Source organism: Callithrix jacchus, chromosome 4 (assembly GCF_049354715.1).
Source record: "Callithrix jacchus isolate 240 chromosome 4, calJac240_pri, whole genome shotgun sequence".
NCBI classification, from domain to species: Eukaryota; Metazoa; Chordata; class Mammalia; order Primates; family Cebidae; genus Callithrix; species Callithrix jacchus.
Window position 1 is genome coordinate 57929351 of NC_133505.1, and position 16577 is coordinate 57945927.

The 16577-nt window shown below is 44.4% G+C and overlaps 2 protein-coding genes across 15 annotated transcripts in view; one reads left to right on the plus strand and one right to left on the minus strand.

Moving 5' to 3' along the window:
* Positions 1–10095, minus strand: part of LOC108587707 (putative UPF0607 protein ENSP00000382826) — a gene marked incomplete at its 5' end in the record, with an annotated part of 46940 nt that extends 36845 nt beyond the window's left edge. The window contains one exon of the mRNA XM_078370888.1: positions 9784–10095. Within this exon, the coding sequence (XP_078227014.1) occupies positions 9784–10095 (312 nt within the window). The remainder of the gene's footprint in view (positions 1–9783) is intronic.
* A 2659-nt stretch (positions 10096–12754) lies between these two features.
* Positions 12755–16577, plus strand: part of LOC103795960 (testis anion transporter 1) — a 152972-nt gene continuing 149149 nt past the window's right edge. For 11 of the 14 annotated variants that reach the window (XR_004741833.3, XR_013534276.1, XR_013534270.1 and 8 more), the window contains exon 1: positions 12755–12992. The gene's annotated coding sequence lies outside the window, so the exon portion shown is untranslated. Of the gene's footprint in view, positions 13018–16577 lie in introns of all 14 variants that reach the window. The other 3 variants (XR_013534277.1, XM_078369372.1, XM_054254090.2) reach the window with 3 other exon arrangements.

Sequence of the window (16577 nt, forward strand, 5' to 3'; positions counted from 1 at the left end):
TTCTTTTTGCTTAGAATTGACTTGGCTATGCGGGCTCTCTTTTGGTTCCATATGAAGTTCATGGTGGTTTTTTCCAGTTCTGTGAAGAAAGTCGATGGTAGCTTGATGGGGATAGCGTTGATTCTGTAAATTACTTTGGGCAGTATAGCCACTTTCACGATATTAATTCTTCCTAACCATGAACATGGAATGTTTCTCCATCTGTTTGTGTCCTCTCTGATTTCGTTGAGCAGTGGTTTGTAGTTCTCCTTGAAGAGGTCTCTTACGTTCCTTGTGAGTTGTATTCCAAGGTATTTTATTCTTTTTGTAGCAATTGCGAATGGCAGTTCGCTCTTGATTTGGCTTTCTTTAAGTCTGTTATTGGTGTAGACGAATGCTTGTGATTTTTGCACATTGATTTTTATATCCTGAGACTTTGCTGAAGTTGGTTATCAGTTTCAGGAGTTTTTGGGCAGAGGCAATGGGGTCTTCTAGGTATACTATCATGTCATCTGCAAATAGAGACAATTTGGCTTCCACCTTTCCTATTTGAATACCCTTTATTTCTTTTTCTTGCCTCATTGCTCTGGCTAGAACTTCCAGTACTATATTGAATAGGAGTGGTGAGAGAGGGCATCCTTGTCTAGTGCCAGATTTCAAAGGGAATGCTTCCAGTTTTTGCCCATTCAGTATGATATTGGCTGTTGGTTTGTCATAAATAGCTTTTATTACTTTGAGATACGTTCCATCGATACCGAGTTTATTAAGGGTTTTAGCATAAAGGGCTGTTGAATTTTGTCAAATGCCTTCTCTGCGTCAATTGAGATAATCATGTGTTTTTTGTTTTTGGTTCTCTTTATGTGGTGAATTACGTTGATAGACTTGCGTATGTTGAACCAGCCTTGCATTCCTGGGATGAATCCTACTTGATCATGATGAATAAGTCTTTTGATTTGCTGTTGCAATCGCCTTGCCAATATTTTATTGAAGATTTTTGCATCTATGTTCATCATGGATATTGGCCTGAAGTTTTCTTTTCTCGTTGGGTCTCTGCCGGGTTTTGGTATCAGGATGATGTTGGTCTCATAAAATGATTTGGGAGGGATTCCCTCTTTTTGGAGTGTTTGAAATAGTTTTAGAAGGAATGGTACCAGCTCCTCCTTGTGTGTCTGGTAGAATTCGGCTGTGAACCCGTCCGGACTTGGGCTTTTTTTGTGTGGTAGGCTCTTAATTGCTGCCTCAACTTCAGACCTTGTTATTGGTCTATTCATAGTTTCAGCTTCCTCCTGGTTTAGGCTTGGGAGGACACAGGAGTCCAGGAATTTATCCATTTCTTCCAGGTTTACTAGTTTATGTGCATAGAGTTGTTTGTAATATTCTCTGATGATGGTTTGAATTTCTGTGGAATCTGTGGTGATTTCCCCTTTATCATTTTTTATTGCATCTATTTGGTTGTTCTCTCTTTTATTTTAAATCAATCTGGCTAGTGGTCTGCCTATTTTGTTGATCTTTTCGAAAAACCAGCTCTTGGATTTATTGATTTTTTGAAGGGTTTTTCGTGTCTCAATCTCCTTCAGCTCAGCTCTGATCTTAGCTATTTCTTGTTTTCTGCTGGGTTTTGAGTTTTTTTGATCTTGCTCCTCTAGCTCTTTCAATTTTGACGATAGGGTGTCAATTTTGGATCTCCCCATTCTCCTCATATGGGCACTTATTGCTATATACTTTCCTCTAGAGACTGCTTTAAATGTGTCCCAGAGGTTCTGGCACGTTGTGTCTTCGTTCTCATCGGTTTCGAAGAACTTCTTTATTTCTGCCTTCATTTCGTTGTTTACCCAGTCAACATTCAAGAGCCAGTTGTTCAGTTTCCATGAAGCTGTGCGGTTCTGGGTCGGTTTCTGAATTCTGAGTTCTAACTTGATTGCACTATGGTCTGAGAGGCTGTTTGTTATGATTTCAGTTGTTTTGCATTTGTTGAGCAGTGCTTTACTTCCAATTATGTGGTCAATTTTAGAGTAGGTGTGATGTGGTGCTGAGAAGAATGTGTATTCTGTGGATTTGGGGTGGAGAGTTCTGTAAATGTCTATCAGGTTTGCTTGCTCCAGGTCTGAGTTCAAGCCCTGGATATCCTTGTTGATTTTCTGTCTGGTTGATCTGTCTAGTATTGACAGTGGAGTGTTAAAGTCTCCCACTATTATTGTGTGGGAGTCTAAGTCCTTTTGTAAGTCATTAAGAACTTGCCTTATGTATCTGGGTGCTCCTGCATTGGGTCCATATATGTTTAGGATCGTTAGCTCTTCTTGTTGTATCGATCCTTTTACCATTATGTAATGGCCTTCTTTGTCTCTTTTGATCTTTGTTGCTTTAAAGTCTATTTTATCAGAGATGAGAATTGCAACTCCTGCTTTTTTTTGCTTTCCATTAGCTTGGTAAATCTTCCTCCATCCCTTTATTTTGAGCCTTTGTGTATCCTTGCATGTGAGATGGGTTTCCTGGATACAGCACACTGATGGGTTTTGGATTTTTATCCAATTTGCCAGTCTGTGTCTTTTGATTGGTGCATTTAGTCCATTTACATTTAGGGTTAATATTGTTATGTGTGAATTTGATACTGCCATTTTGATGCTAAGTGGCTGTTTTGCCTGTTAGTTGTTGTAGATTCTTCATTATGTTGATGCTCTTTAGCATTCAGTGTGATTTTGGAATGGCTGGTACTGGTTGATCCTTTGTATGTGTAGTGCCTCTTTTAGGAGCTCTTGTAAAGCAGGCCTGGTGGTGACAAAATCTCTGAGTACTTGCTTGTTCGCAAAGGATTTTATTTTTCCTTCACTTCTGAAGCTCAGTTTGGCTGGATATGAAATTCTGGGTTGAAAGTTCTTTTCTTTAAGAATGTTGAATATTGGCCCCCACTCTCTTCTGGCTTGTAGTGTTTCTGCCGAGAGATCTGCTGTGAGTCTGATGGGCTCCCCTTTGTGGGTGACCCGACCTTTCTCTCTGGCTGCCCTTAGTATTCTCTCCTTTATTTCAACCCTGTTGAATCTGACGATTATGTGCCTTGGGGTTGCTCTTCTTGCGGAATATCTTTGTGGTGTTCTCTGTATTTCCTGCAATTGAGTGTTGGCCTGTCTTGCTAGGTGGGGGAAATTTTCCTGGATGATGTCCTGAAGAGTATTTTCCAGCTTGGATTCATTCTCTTCGTCCCCTACTGGTACACCTATCAAACGTAGGTTAGGTCTTTTCACATAGTCCCACATTTCTTGGAGACTTTGTTCATTCCTTTTTGTGCTTTTTTCTCTAATCTTGGTTTCTCGTTTTATTTCATTGAGTTGGTCTTCGACTTCAGATATTCTTTCTTCTGCTTGGTCAATTCGGCTACTGAAACTTGTGTTTGCTTCGCAAAGTTCTCGTATTGTGTTTTTCAGCTCCTTTAATTCATTCATATTCCTCTCTAAGTTATCCATTCTTGTTATCATTTCCTCGAATCTTTTTTCAAGGTTCTTAGTTTCTTTGCATTGATTTAATACATGATCTTTTAGCTCACAAAAGTTTCTCATTATCCATCTTCTGAAGTCTAATTCCGTCATTTCGTCGCAGTCATTCTCTGTCCAGCTTTGTTCCCTTGCTGGTGAGGAGTTTTGGTCCTTTCTAGGAGGCGAGGTGTTCTGGTTTCGGGTGTTTTCCTCCTTTTTGTGCTGGTTTCTTCCCATCTTTGTGGGTTTGTCCACTGGTCATCTGCGTAGTTGCTGACTTTTCGATTGGGTCTGAGTGGACACCCTGAATGTTGATGATGAAGTATTTCTGTTGCTTGGTTTTCCTTCTACCAGTCTAGCCTCTTCGCTGTACGACTGCTGAGGTCTGCTCCAGACCCTGCTTATCTGGGGTACACCTCTAGCAGCTGTGGCACAGCGAGGGATGCTACCAGTTTCTTTTTCTGCTATCTTTGTCCCAGGATGACGCCTGCCTAATGTCAGTCTTTTGGATATAGAGGGGTCAGGGAGCTGCTTGAGGAGAAGTTTGTACTTTATAGGGGCTTAATTGCTGAGCTGTGAGCTCTGTTGTTCATTCAGGGCTGTTAGGCTGCTATGTTTGATTCTGCAGCAACAGAGCTCATTAAAAATCCCTTTTTTTTTCTCAAATGCTCTGTGTTGAGGGGTTTGGGCTTTATTTTTGGATGTCCGTTGAGGTCCTGCCCAGCTAGGACGCAGACTAGCCGCTGTTTGGCTGCCGAGGCTCCGCCCTGCTGTTGTGTGATTAGCCCTGTTCCTGCAGGCTCTGCTGTGGTCTCCGCCACGCCGTGCGGCGGAATCTCTCTGTTGTAGCGGGTTGCCTCGGCAACGGCAGGCTGCCGCAGCAGTGGGCGTGTATCTCAGTAGGGACGGGTTGCCTCGGCAACGGCAGGCTGTGTCAGCAGTGGGCGTGTATCTCAGTAGGGACAGGTTGCCTCGGCACCGGCTGGCTGCGTCAGCAATGGGAGTGTATCTCAGTTGGGGCGGGTTGCCTCGGTAATGGTGGACGCCCCTCCCCCTCAGAGCGTCTCGGGCCATCTGCCCAGGGCTTGTTTGAAATCGCGGTTTTGTTCGTCCCACTGGGCCAACCCTAAGGCTCTGTCCCTGTGATCCCCTGGCTGGCCCACTGTCCAAGTCTAGCTCAGTCTCAAGTCCAGCCCTCTCACGTCTCCTGTTGCCAGTTCAACGGGGCACCCCGACAAGCGCGCCCTGTGTGGAGCGCTGGGTAGGGCCGGCCGCCGCCTCCCCGGCTGCCGGCATCGCCTGGCGGAGGTTCTGCCTGGCGTCCCGCGTCTCCTCTTCACTTGGGAATTTCCCCGTTCCGTGGGCAACAAAGATCAGTCTGGAAATGCAGCTCAGACTCACCTTTCCGCGGACACAACGCGAGCTCCAATCCTGGGTTGTTCTCACAGCGCCATCTTGAGTCCTCCCCCGAATGAACTCAATCTTAAAACAATCTTTATACATCAATAATACAAATGTGTGCCATCAATTATGTTTAAATACTTCTTATTGACTGACACTGGTAACATACAGGCAACTACCTTACTTTTTGGTTACAAAGAAAAGAATGGAAAGCTCAGCATGGATCCACTATCACTACTAAGAAAAGTAAAGGGCACACCCCTCTCATGATCAGGAGTCAAGAAAGTCAACCATTGTACACTTAATAATAATGCAATTTTACGTATTTGTGCCCTGGGTTATTCTAAAAAAAAAAAAAAAAGATTTAAAATGGTTAATGGCCATTAATAGTTTAAAAAAATGTTTGCTTCACTTATTTTTATTACACTAGAATAATCTTGTTCCACAAAGCAATTAGGAAGTTGGATTTGATTTCTTAGTAAATGTTGCTATCCTTTTACTAAAGGTTTTGTTATATGCTTTCTACACTGATAAATATAAAGTGCACAGCACAATGCTAGAACATAGTAAGCAACGCATAAAATGTAGTTATTAAACCCACTAGGCTATAAGCTCTGGGAGAGAATGGATTGTCTTGTTTCTGTCTTGTTTAGTTAGCACTGTTTCCACAACCTAGCCTACTACCTGGCCTATAGTTGGTATTCAATAAACACTGTTGAATAAACAGTTGAATATGATCCAAGAGTAATTCTCAACTCTCACCTCTTATTTTATGGTTACCAGTGCCCCATCTCCTCTCTAATCAACAGCAAGGTCCTGGAAAAATGATACCCCAGTGGAAAGGCACTTAAGTTCCTGTTTGTATTTCCTGAAACTCACCACAAAGATTCTTCCCTTCTGTCTCAAAACCCCAAAATCAATGCTTTGTAACAATGTATTCTTAAACAATTTTGCTTCATTTCCACTCCCAGACAATGCATAAAGTTCCTTAAAACTGCATGACCTTGTCTAGTTCCCTTTACCTTTTAAAGAAACGGCATATTTGTAAAATCCTATTTTGATTCACAGTTGGTTATCACACAGGCTGCTACTTGTTTTTTTACAATACTTATTATAAATTAAAATAATATAGGCTTAAAATAATTTGTAAATGTTACACATCAAAGTATACCACATTTTAGAGCACTAAAATTAGGAAGCTGACAAATATTTCAATGACTATTTTATTCATTAAAATATTTTGTTCATTTATTTTCATTCTTGAAAATAAAATTCAGGGGCTGGGTGTGGTGGCTCATTCCTATAATCCCAGCACTTTTGGAGGCCAAGGTGGAAGGTCTGCTTGAGGCCAGAAGTTTGAGAGCAGCCTGGGCAACAGAGTGAGACTCTATCTCTACAAAATGAATAAATAAATATTAATAAAATAAAATTCAGAGATTTTGTTTTTTTGGAAGTAGAGTTCAGGTCCAGTTCAAGAAGTCACACAAAAAAATTCTGTGCCATTACTTTATAGTTATAACTCCTATCTGACCTAAAGCAGTATTATCACCAACATGATTGCCTAATCTTTCTTATCAGACTTGAGTCCAAATTCCCTAAATTATTTGGATTCTAATGGACTGTTATTCCCTAAAATCAAATCTGCTCTCGAAAAATGAAGATAGAGGTCCAGACACGGTGGCTCACCCCTTATCTCAGCACTTTGGGAGGCCAAGGCAGGCAGATCACCTGAGGTCAGGAGTTCAAGACCAGTCTGGCCAACACAGTGAAACCCTGTCTCTACTAAAAATACAAAAATCAGCCCAGCATGGTGTTGCACATCTGTAATTCCAGCTACTTGGGAGCCTGAGGCAGGAGAATCACTTGAACCCAGGAGGCAGAGATTACAGTGAGCAGAGATGGTACCATTGCACTCCAACCTAAGCAACAGAGTGAGACTCCATCTCAAAAAAAAAAAAGAGTAACATAGGCTCCAAAGTAGATTCTAAAAGAAGTTCCAAAAAATGTTTTTTGCCACACCTAAAAAGGTACTCATAGGAAGAACAACTCCAGGCCAGGCACGGTGGCTCAGGCCTGTAATCTCAGCACTTTGGGAGGCCAAAGAGGGCAGATTACCTGAGGTCAGGAGTTTGAGACCAGCCTGGCCAACTATCTCTACTAAAAATACAAAAATTAGCTGGGTATGGTGGCGAGTAATCCCAGCTACTCAGGAGGCTGAGGCAGGAGAATCACTTGAACCGAGGAGACAGAAGTTTTAGTGAGCCAAGATAGTGCCACTGCACTCAAGCCTGGGCAACAGCGTGAGATTTCTTCTCAAAAAAAAAAAAAAAAGGAAAGAAAGAACACTTCAAATAACTACTCTGAATCTCTGAATAAAATAACATTTACTTGTAAATCTAAATTCTGATATTTCATTCCAACATTAGTTATATTGGTTTACTGCCAATTGTCATATAATTTCAGTTGTATTTTCCTTTACCAATATGCTGTAGGTTACATCTTAAGTCCCTTTAGTAGAAATACTACTAAAGAAACAAGCAAATAAAAAAACTCTGCCTCCCTGGAAAGACACACAAGACATTTAACAGTGCTTGTCTTTAAGAAAGAGAGTAGCCGGGTGCAGTAGCTCTCGCCTGTAATCCCAGCACTTTGGGAGGCTGAGGCGGGCGGATCACAAGGTCAAGACATCCAGCCCATCCTAGCCAACATGGTGAAACCCCTGTCTCTACTAAAAATAGAAAACTTAGCTGGGTGCGGTGGCATGCGCCTCTAGTCCCAGCTACTCAGGAGGCTGAGGCAGGTGAATTGCTTGAACCTGGGAGGTGGAGGCTGCAGTGAACCGCGATCGCGCCACTGCACTCCAGCCTGGCGGAAGAGCGAGATTCAGTCTCAAAAAAAAAAAAAAAAGAGAGAGAGAGAGTAGAGTGGCTGGAGAACAAAAAGGAAAGGAGACTTTTCACTGAATACCTTTTTAAAGCTTTCAAATTTTATACAATGTCAATGTACTACCTATTTTTTAAAATCTGTTCAATAAAAGTACTTTTAAGTGTCAGATACTCCTAGCTTCTTCTATACCACAGAAAAGTATACCCCTAAAGAAATGTGGAGTTAATTTTAATGATACTTCACTCTAAAGCTGGATCTCCTGTTCCAGTTCAGAGCTAGTCACCAACAGTAGCGAACTCTTGCAAGCAATTCAATTGGAGTTTACCCAAACCCTCTACAGTTGACTTATTCTGCTGTATCACTCCATTAAAATTTAAATAGCATTGAAAACAAAAACGCGATACTACAGAAATGAATGTGTCAATTCAAGAAAGAAAAAAATGGAAGGATATTAATGAGCCATAAAATATTAAAGGAGCAATGATCCAAATACATCTTTGAAAATTAGCAAATCAAATAGATATATATATACGTATATACTGCATGTAAAATGCTGTAAATCAACTACACACACACACTCTCTCTCTCTCTCTGAATGTAAAATGTTGCAAATTCCTTTAAAATGTAAACTGCCACCCAGTAAAAATGAGAGAAAGATGTCAAGCACGGTGCATTCTACAACATAACTTAAGCAGCTTGAACTAGAAAATGCAACATGATCTGTTGCTGGACACAACTTCACAATCTCAATTACCCAGAAGATTCTACCAAACAGGAAATTCATGATGTGACTTCAGGAAACACAGCAATCATATTTAAAGATTAACACATCCAACAGCCTGGAATTTGTTCCAAAACAAAAAACGATTTTACAGGCCCCTTTTCAAATCTTGCATACAACACGAATTACTAAAACACAGAAAAAGCTAACCGTTAAATCTGATATTTAGTTTCAGATCTGTAGCTTTCAAATTATACAAAATCTAAAATACAGGGTATAAAACCTTGGAAGTTAGAGGGCAGTTAGTGAAATATTTCAGGTCTGGAAATCATATGATATCGATTTAATTTAAAACACACTCATAGTGTAAATTAAAGCTAAAAAGTATTTCTTCCCTTCCTTTTCTATGTGGTTCCGTATCTTTACGAAAACCATCGTGTACCTCAAGCCATAAATGCAGATAATTCCCTGCAAACTCTCTGAGGAACTTTTAAACCACAGTATTCGCAGGAATTATCTCAAAAAGAAAGTTACAATACCTCCCAGCACTGTTAATAACTTTTTGATCTTGAGGGCACCTCACAGATCTGAATCTTTCTTGCTCCAAATGAGAAAATTGTTTTGTCGAACAATACTTAAATGAGCAGTGGTATGTGACTAATCAGTGAGGCTGCCAGTTTCTCAAGCTGCAGTGTTCTTGCAAGCATTACCACCGCCGCCCCTCCACGGAAAGGAAATAGGCTTTCAACTGAATCGGAAACACACCACTCAAGCTGGCACAGTGCTCACTGAGATAAAGTCGGTATTTTAAGCTCTATGCTAACTCAAGTGCGAATTCAAAAAGAACGCTTCTCAAGATGGAATTTCGACAGGTTTGCAAAAACAGAAGGAAAAAAAAAAAAGCCCGGAGAGAGCTCCCTTTCCTGCTCACTTTTGTTCAGATGACTGCAGTCTTCGGGTTGGGCTCTGCCCTTCTGCTTCTCCCGGGAGCTCCCCGAGCTTGTCTGCTCAAAGGACAGGCTCCAGCGTCCCAGCGTGGGCGCATCGCGGGAGAAGGTCCTTCTGCTCCAGGTCGGTAGGGAGACCCCCGAGGAAGCAGCCCTCCCCCCGGCGCCTGCCGCCCAACAGCAACCCTCCGAAAGGGGAAGGCGCAGGGTGCCAGCCAGAACCGAGGTCCAGCACCACCACCTACCTCTCGCAGCGGACCTGAGTGCAATGCCCTCCCCCGAGGAAAATTCCTGCCACTTGACGCAACGCTGAGCCGTGGGGCAGGCCTGGCCCTCGGACACGAGGGGCCACCCTGACCACAGCAGCCCCAGCGACACTCACCACACAGAGCCTTAGGCGCCGGAGCCCACTGGAGACAGGTTCTGGTAACGCTCGGGCACCTCCCAGATTGTCTTGTTCAGCTCCTGCCGGTAGAACGTGGGCCTCTCCTGAGACATTTTCCAGCTGCAGCCGCCAGGCAAGAAGGTGGCCCTGTGGGGCCCGCGCCTGCAACCGCACCCTCTCTCCGGCCGTTGCTGCCCGCCCAACCGGGCGGGGACCTCGCACCGGTCGCCCGCGCAAGTGCGGCTGCCGCGACCCCGCAGACTCCCGCGCGCGCCGCTGGATGCGCCTCTGCGACTGGGGCAAGCCCCGTTAAGGGCAGGGACGCGCTCTGGCGCTCAAGGCTGCGCCCGCCGCGACCTCTCTACACCTTCGCCCAGACGAGGCCGACTCTGGGCTGCATCGCAGGACTTCTGCTCCAGCTGCGCCCGCTAAGGATCCATCCAGTGGTCCGGGTTCCAGAGCCGGCAAACGGAAGCCTCCCCGTACTCTCGCGAGAACAGCTCCTGGGACTCTCAGCGAACCGAGATTTTACCCAATATGGAACCTCTCCGCGGACGGGGCTTCGTGAGAGGAGAATATGGGAGAAGCAGTTCTCGCGAGAAGATAGCAACAACTGTAGACCAGAGACAGAAATTCCCAGGGACTGTCTCCTTAAGGGCGCGAAGGCGGACCAGGGAAGAAAGAGATAAGCGGGCAGCACACGCCGCGCGCGCCTCACCGTGGCCGGCGGGGCAAATACCTGGCTCTGTGGTGGGAAACGAGAGGGACAAATAGCATGTTGGGGAAAGAGCCAAAAGATCTTTAACTGAGAGTAGTTCCCAGCAGCTGAGCACCTGCTCAACAGAACCCCCAAATTCCAAAAAACACTTGCATAAAAAAGAGACAAGTTCCGGCCAGAAGGCTGCTGCATTCCCATCTGTTCAAGGACATGTGGTTACTCTTCAAGATGCTTGATGAAATCTGCCCCCAAAGACAAATGTCAACCCTGCATCAAAGCTGAGGCTCTCCATTCAAACTCTCCTAGTAGTTCTTAAACTTACACGCAGAAAAATCACTCTGGGAGTTTAAGATGCAAGTTCCCAGGACTCACAGGGAATCTAATTGGGTAGGTCAGAGGACGGCATCAAGAGCATGTATTTTTATAGTACATCTTAGGTGGTTCTGATTCAGGAAAGTCTCTGATATCTCCCTTTGAGAAGCATTAAAAAAAAACCATTACACTGAAGACTTGAAACTGATTCCTATCCTGAAGAGCCATCAGTGAAGAGGATTTTAAGCATTTAACTTAGGCCTCTTGGAGTAAGAAGAATAGCGCAGGAGTCTCATCAAATTTAGGCAAGTCAACTGACCTTTCCTGAACCCCTTAGTTCAGGAAAGCCCTTAGGAATTTCTGCCCTGCATTCCCGATGAACAGAGTCAGTGTAAAAACCAAACAAGATAAATGTGAATGGGCAAGGCATTATAACCTCATGCCTACATCCATTATCAACCTACACCTATGCTAAAGCTTGTTAAAATGAGCAGAAGAATCAGATCCTGTCTGATTCTCTTAGTTTCTTGTATTAGAAATAACTGGGTGCAAGCCAGGACATTTCTCATCATTTCCCGTGATTATTCTATTTTGTGTCATACACACCTTGGAGGGCTCAGACTTTGCCTATCTTGTCCCAACATCTAGCACAGTGTCTAGAACATAAAGCATGTCCCATATGTATTTATTGAAAAATTATGAACAATCACCATGATTTCAATTTAGGAGGTGGTACAGGATCCTCAGTCCTCCTCAAGGAAAGCAACATAAAACCAGAAAACAGAGGCATGGGTGATTCATGGAAAGCTGTCTTGGATCCAATGTAGCTTAGCTGGAATTCTCTTATAAAAACATAATGCTTGAGAATGTTCCAAACTAGGGAGGCTAGGAAGCTTTCTAAGATGTAATGGAGGGTGAAGGGGAAGTAAGAGTAAAAACATGATTCTGAAGAAGAGAGGGATGGGGTGGGGGGCATCAAGGGAATGAGGGGGTGGTTACAAGGGGTGAGGAGGAAGGCTGGAAGTAGGAATCCTCAGAAATGCACATTTTTACCCTACAAATTGGGATGATGAGGTGAGGGCAAATAAAAGGGTAAAGATAAAGTAAGCAGTATATTTGTATACTCATTCAACAAATGTGTATTAAATGCCTACTGGGTGCCAAGAACTTGTAGTTAAAAAGTAATTTAAAACTACAGTTGCTGCCTGTGTGGAGCTTACAATCAATGGGAGGGCAGTCATTCAACACAAATTCGTTGAACACTTCCTATGTCCACTACACTGTTGTGGGCACTGATAATAAAACAGTTATTGAAAGGGATAAAAATCCCGGCCCTCATGGAGGTAAGACAATTTACAAAAAGGAATAAATAAAGTGAATAATAAGGTAGACACTAACACAGTCATCAAACAAACAAGTGTAAAACTGTAACTGGGCCAAGCAGGAATACAAGGTGGAGTGAGAGACAGCGATGGGGACAGGGATAGGGTGCGGGGAGGGTAAAGGGAGTGAGTGCAGAGGGCAAATCTGCCTGCAGAGCCGAGATCTGGGCAGGAGGGTGTCATCCAGTGCTGGGAGCCAGGCTTGTAGGGAAGAGGGCCTATGGTTGGAGACCTGGGTGACCTTCCTAGCCTCTATTTCCTTTTAGGTCTTCTGACCTGAGGAAGGCTTAAGTCTTCAGGAGATGTTAGTGAATTACCGTCTGTGCAGTACACTTGTGCATTACTGTATGTTCAGAGCATGAGGCTGGGCACTAAATAGGCCCTGGATCAGGAATAGTAAAACCTCGGAGAGAGTAGGAGCGTTGGCGTACAGGTACCGAGGTTTACCAAGTACTGGCTCACGTATAAGGAGGGCGGCCCAGATACCCCTTTCCTGGCTCCCCAGCCCAGCTGTTCATGCTATCCTTCCTCGTCCCCTCCCCCACTCTCATCTCCCGTCCACCCGGAACACCGGCGGGATCGGCCGCAACGGTTCGGGAACCGCCGGTGTCCGCTTCCTCAGCGCCGCCTGCTAGGCGGGAGCCGTGTGGGACCCCAGCGCCCCACTCCGGCCCCCGCCAAGGAGCAGGTGAGCCGCTGCCGCTGCCGGGAGACTCCCGGGCGCCGGGAACTGAGGCGGTGAACGGCTAGGCCAAGGCGGGTCTCCAGGCAAGGGCTGCGTCGGTCACCAGCAGGTACCCAAGTGTGCCGCAGGGCCAGGCACGTCACCGGCGCTCAGTCAATATCTGTGGAATGAATGAATGAATGAATGAATGAATGAATGAATGAATGAATGTCGTCCCTGGGAACTTGTCTCTCAGGTATTGTCTCTACTTTCAAAGGCCGTGTGGATGGCAATGACAAGAGACGGTGTGAGCCTTTTGCAAGCTGCATCCTTTCAAATTCGCCTAATCTATATTGTCAAAAGCCCCAGAACTGATGTGCTGCCTGCACCCCACCGCCTACCCCATCCTTTTCCTTCCGAGGCCTGACTGCCCAGCCGTTCCTCCTCCTTTCAGTCCTCGCTGCTTTTGTTCATTTTATTCCCTGCAACTGAATCCCCACCCCCACCTCTTTGCCCCTTTCTTTTCCTGTCAAATGCCATTTATGTGTCAGGGGCCCCTTCTGAAGCAGATGCCTTCTTCAGCACCCCCACCCCAATAATGAGCATCTCTCCAACACACGGTTACTCTCTCCACATCGCATGGAAGGTGGTTGTCCAATGTTTATGTGTCCAGTGGTCTCCGCTTAAGACCTGCCATTTTATTAGTCATCCCCGGTCACTAGCCAGAGTGACTGAAGGATCTAAAGGCCAGGCTCTTTGCTCATACCTTTTCTGTACTCCCAATACATTCTCCATAAAAACCAGGAGTACAAACACGTCACTGCGCCCAGCTAATTTCTGTATTTTTAGTAGAAAGGGGATTTTGCCATGTTAGCCAGGCTGGTCTTGAACTCCTGACCTCAGGTGATTCAACCACCTTGGCCTTCCTAAATTCTGGGATTACAGGCATGAGCCAGTGAGCCATGCCCAGCCTATTTTTTACTTTTAAAACACTCTGAACACAGATAATGTAAATTAATAAATGGATGGATGGATGGATGGATTGATGGATGAATGGATTGATAAGGGTAGTATGGCAGGTGAAAGAGCTAGGCCAAAAGTGCTTGTATTTTAACAGTGCCCCCACACTTAGCACTGAAAGGCTGACTAAAGATAATACACTATGTTTATAGTGGTATTCATACTTTAATTTTTATCAGAATCACCTGGATAGCTTCTTTTCTTTTTTTCTACGTAGCAAGACCTACTGAATCAGAATCTCTGGGGGCCCAGCAGTCTGGACAGCTTCTTAAAACAGACTGCTGGGCCCCCAGAGTTTCTGATTCAGTAGGTCTTGCTAAGTGGAGCCTACTCAACAGTAGGAGTTTCTGGTCATTGCATCTTGTTGGGAAGGGTCCTGCTAGTACATGAAAATGAGTCACTACGGTTTCTATGAAATCAGGAAAGACATAATGGAGCTGGAGAAATTCCAAAGATTACCAAAAATAATAATAATAACAAGGAAACCATGTGTTTTCCCTTGCTGCTGTTAGCCAGACATTTGATGGAATTCCTTAAAGACAACTTTCCACCTGCCCCTCCTAGCCATCCTCACTGTGGCCATAGGAGTTTATGACTTGATAACCTCTCCTAGACTATTATAATATTAATGCTCTCCAACTGGCTGTTTTGCCTCACTCTCTCCTATCTCCAACACTGTCCAATAGAATTTTTTGTGATGACGGAAGGTAACCTGCACCGTCCAGTTAGGTAACCACTAGCTATATGTGGCTGTTGAGCACTTGAAATCTAGCTATTATCACTGAGGAACTGAATTTTTAATTTTATTTTAAGTTTAAATAGCCACATGTAGCCAGTGGCTACCAAACTGGACAACTCAGCTCTAGAACATCGTACTGGCACATTTCATCTTCCCAGAGTGCATCTCTGTGTGTATTACTATTCCTGCTCAAAGATTTTAAATAGGCTGGGCATGGTGGCTCAAACCTGAAATCCCGGCACTTTGGGAAGCCAAGGCATGTGGATCACCTGAGGTGGGGAGCTCAAGACCAGCTTGGCCAACATGGCGAAATCCCCGTCTCTACCAAAAATATAAAAATTAGCTGGCAGTGGTGGCAGGCACCTGTAATTCCAGCTACTCAGGAGACTGAGTAAGGAGAAGCACTTGAACCTGGGAGGCGGAGTTTGCAGTGAGTCAAGATTGGGCTGCTGCACTCCAGCCTGGGTGACAGCGCCAGATTCCATCTCCAAAAATAAAAATAAAAAATATACATATATACATACACACATATATACATATACATACACACACACACATATATATATATATATATATACATACATACATATGTATATGTAAAGTAACTGACCATATTTTAAAGCCAGAAAATTCCACATAAAAATCTGGCATTATGGCTTCCCCTGGAAAAGATCAGATCTAAGCCATTCTGGGCCCCACATTGACCAATGGCAAGAATGGCTGGAGCTAAGCAGCTTCTGCTGCCTTTGTCAGCCCCACTGTTCCCACCACTCCTTGATGGTCATATTTTGCCTATTTTACACCAATCCTGCTTTAATGTCAAAAGTAAAAGGTAAAGGGATAATGATGCCCACTAATGATGGGATTATAGGTGCCTGCCACCAAGCCCAGCTAGTATTTTTAATAGACATGGGGTTTCACTATCTTGGCCAGGCTGGTCTTGAACTCTGACCTTGTGACCAACACGCCTTCGCCTCCCAAAGTGCTGGGATTACAGGTGTGAGCTACCAACCTGGCTGAGTTTATGTTTTTTTTAATTGTTCAAAGCACAGAATATTAAGAATGGTTATACTTTCTGGGTTTTTTTTTTCTTTTTAGAGGGAGTTTTGCTCTTGTTGCCCAGGCTGGAGTGCAATGGCGTGATCTCGGCTCACTGCAACTTCCGGGTTCAAGCCATTCTCTTGCCTCAGCCTCCCGAGTACCTGGAATTACAGGCATGCACCACCAGGCCTGGCTAATTTTGTATTTTTAGTAGAGACAGGGTTTCTCCATGTTGGTCAGGCTGGTCTTGTACTCCCGATCTCAGGTGATCCACCTGCCTCGGCCTCCCAAGGATTACAGGCATGAACCATAGCACCCAGCCAAGAATGGTTACACTTTCTCACAGAGATGGATCCCTATCTATCTTCATTTACTCTACCTTTTCAATCTTTTAAAAGAGCAGGATAATATAGGGTGTTTTTTTCTTTTTGAGACAGGGTCTTGCTCTGACACCCAGGCTGGAGTACAGTGGTACTACGATCCTGGCTCACTGCAGCCTCCACCTCCTGGGCTCAGATGATCCTCCCACCCTCATCGGCCTCCTGAGCAGCTAGGACTACAGGCCCATGCCATCACACCCAGCTAATTTTGTTTCTATTTTTAGTAGAGTCAGGGTTTCACCGTGTTGCCCAGTCTCAAACTTCTGTAGCTTTTTCTTCTAGACCATGAGGCCACTAACTATATACTTGGCAGCCATTCAAGAAATATTTGTTAAGGGCTTGCAAAGTGAAAGGCATTATTTTGGGTCCTGGGGCTGCCGCTGTGAACAGTCATAGTCCTGCCCCCCGGCTTTACATTTTATGGGGGAACCAGACAATGGACTAACAGACAAATAATGAATCTAGTGCTGGCAAGTGAAGAAAAGTAAAAGGTGAAGGGTTAATGATGGCTGCTATTTTAGATAGAGGAGGAGTT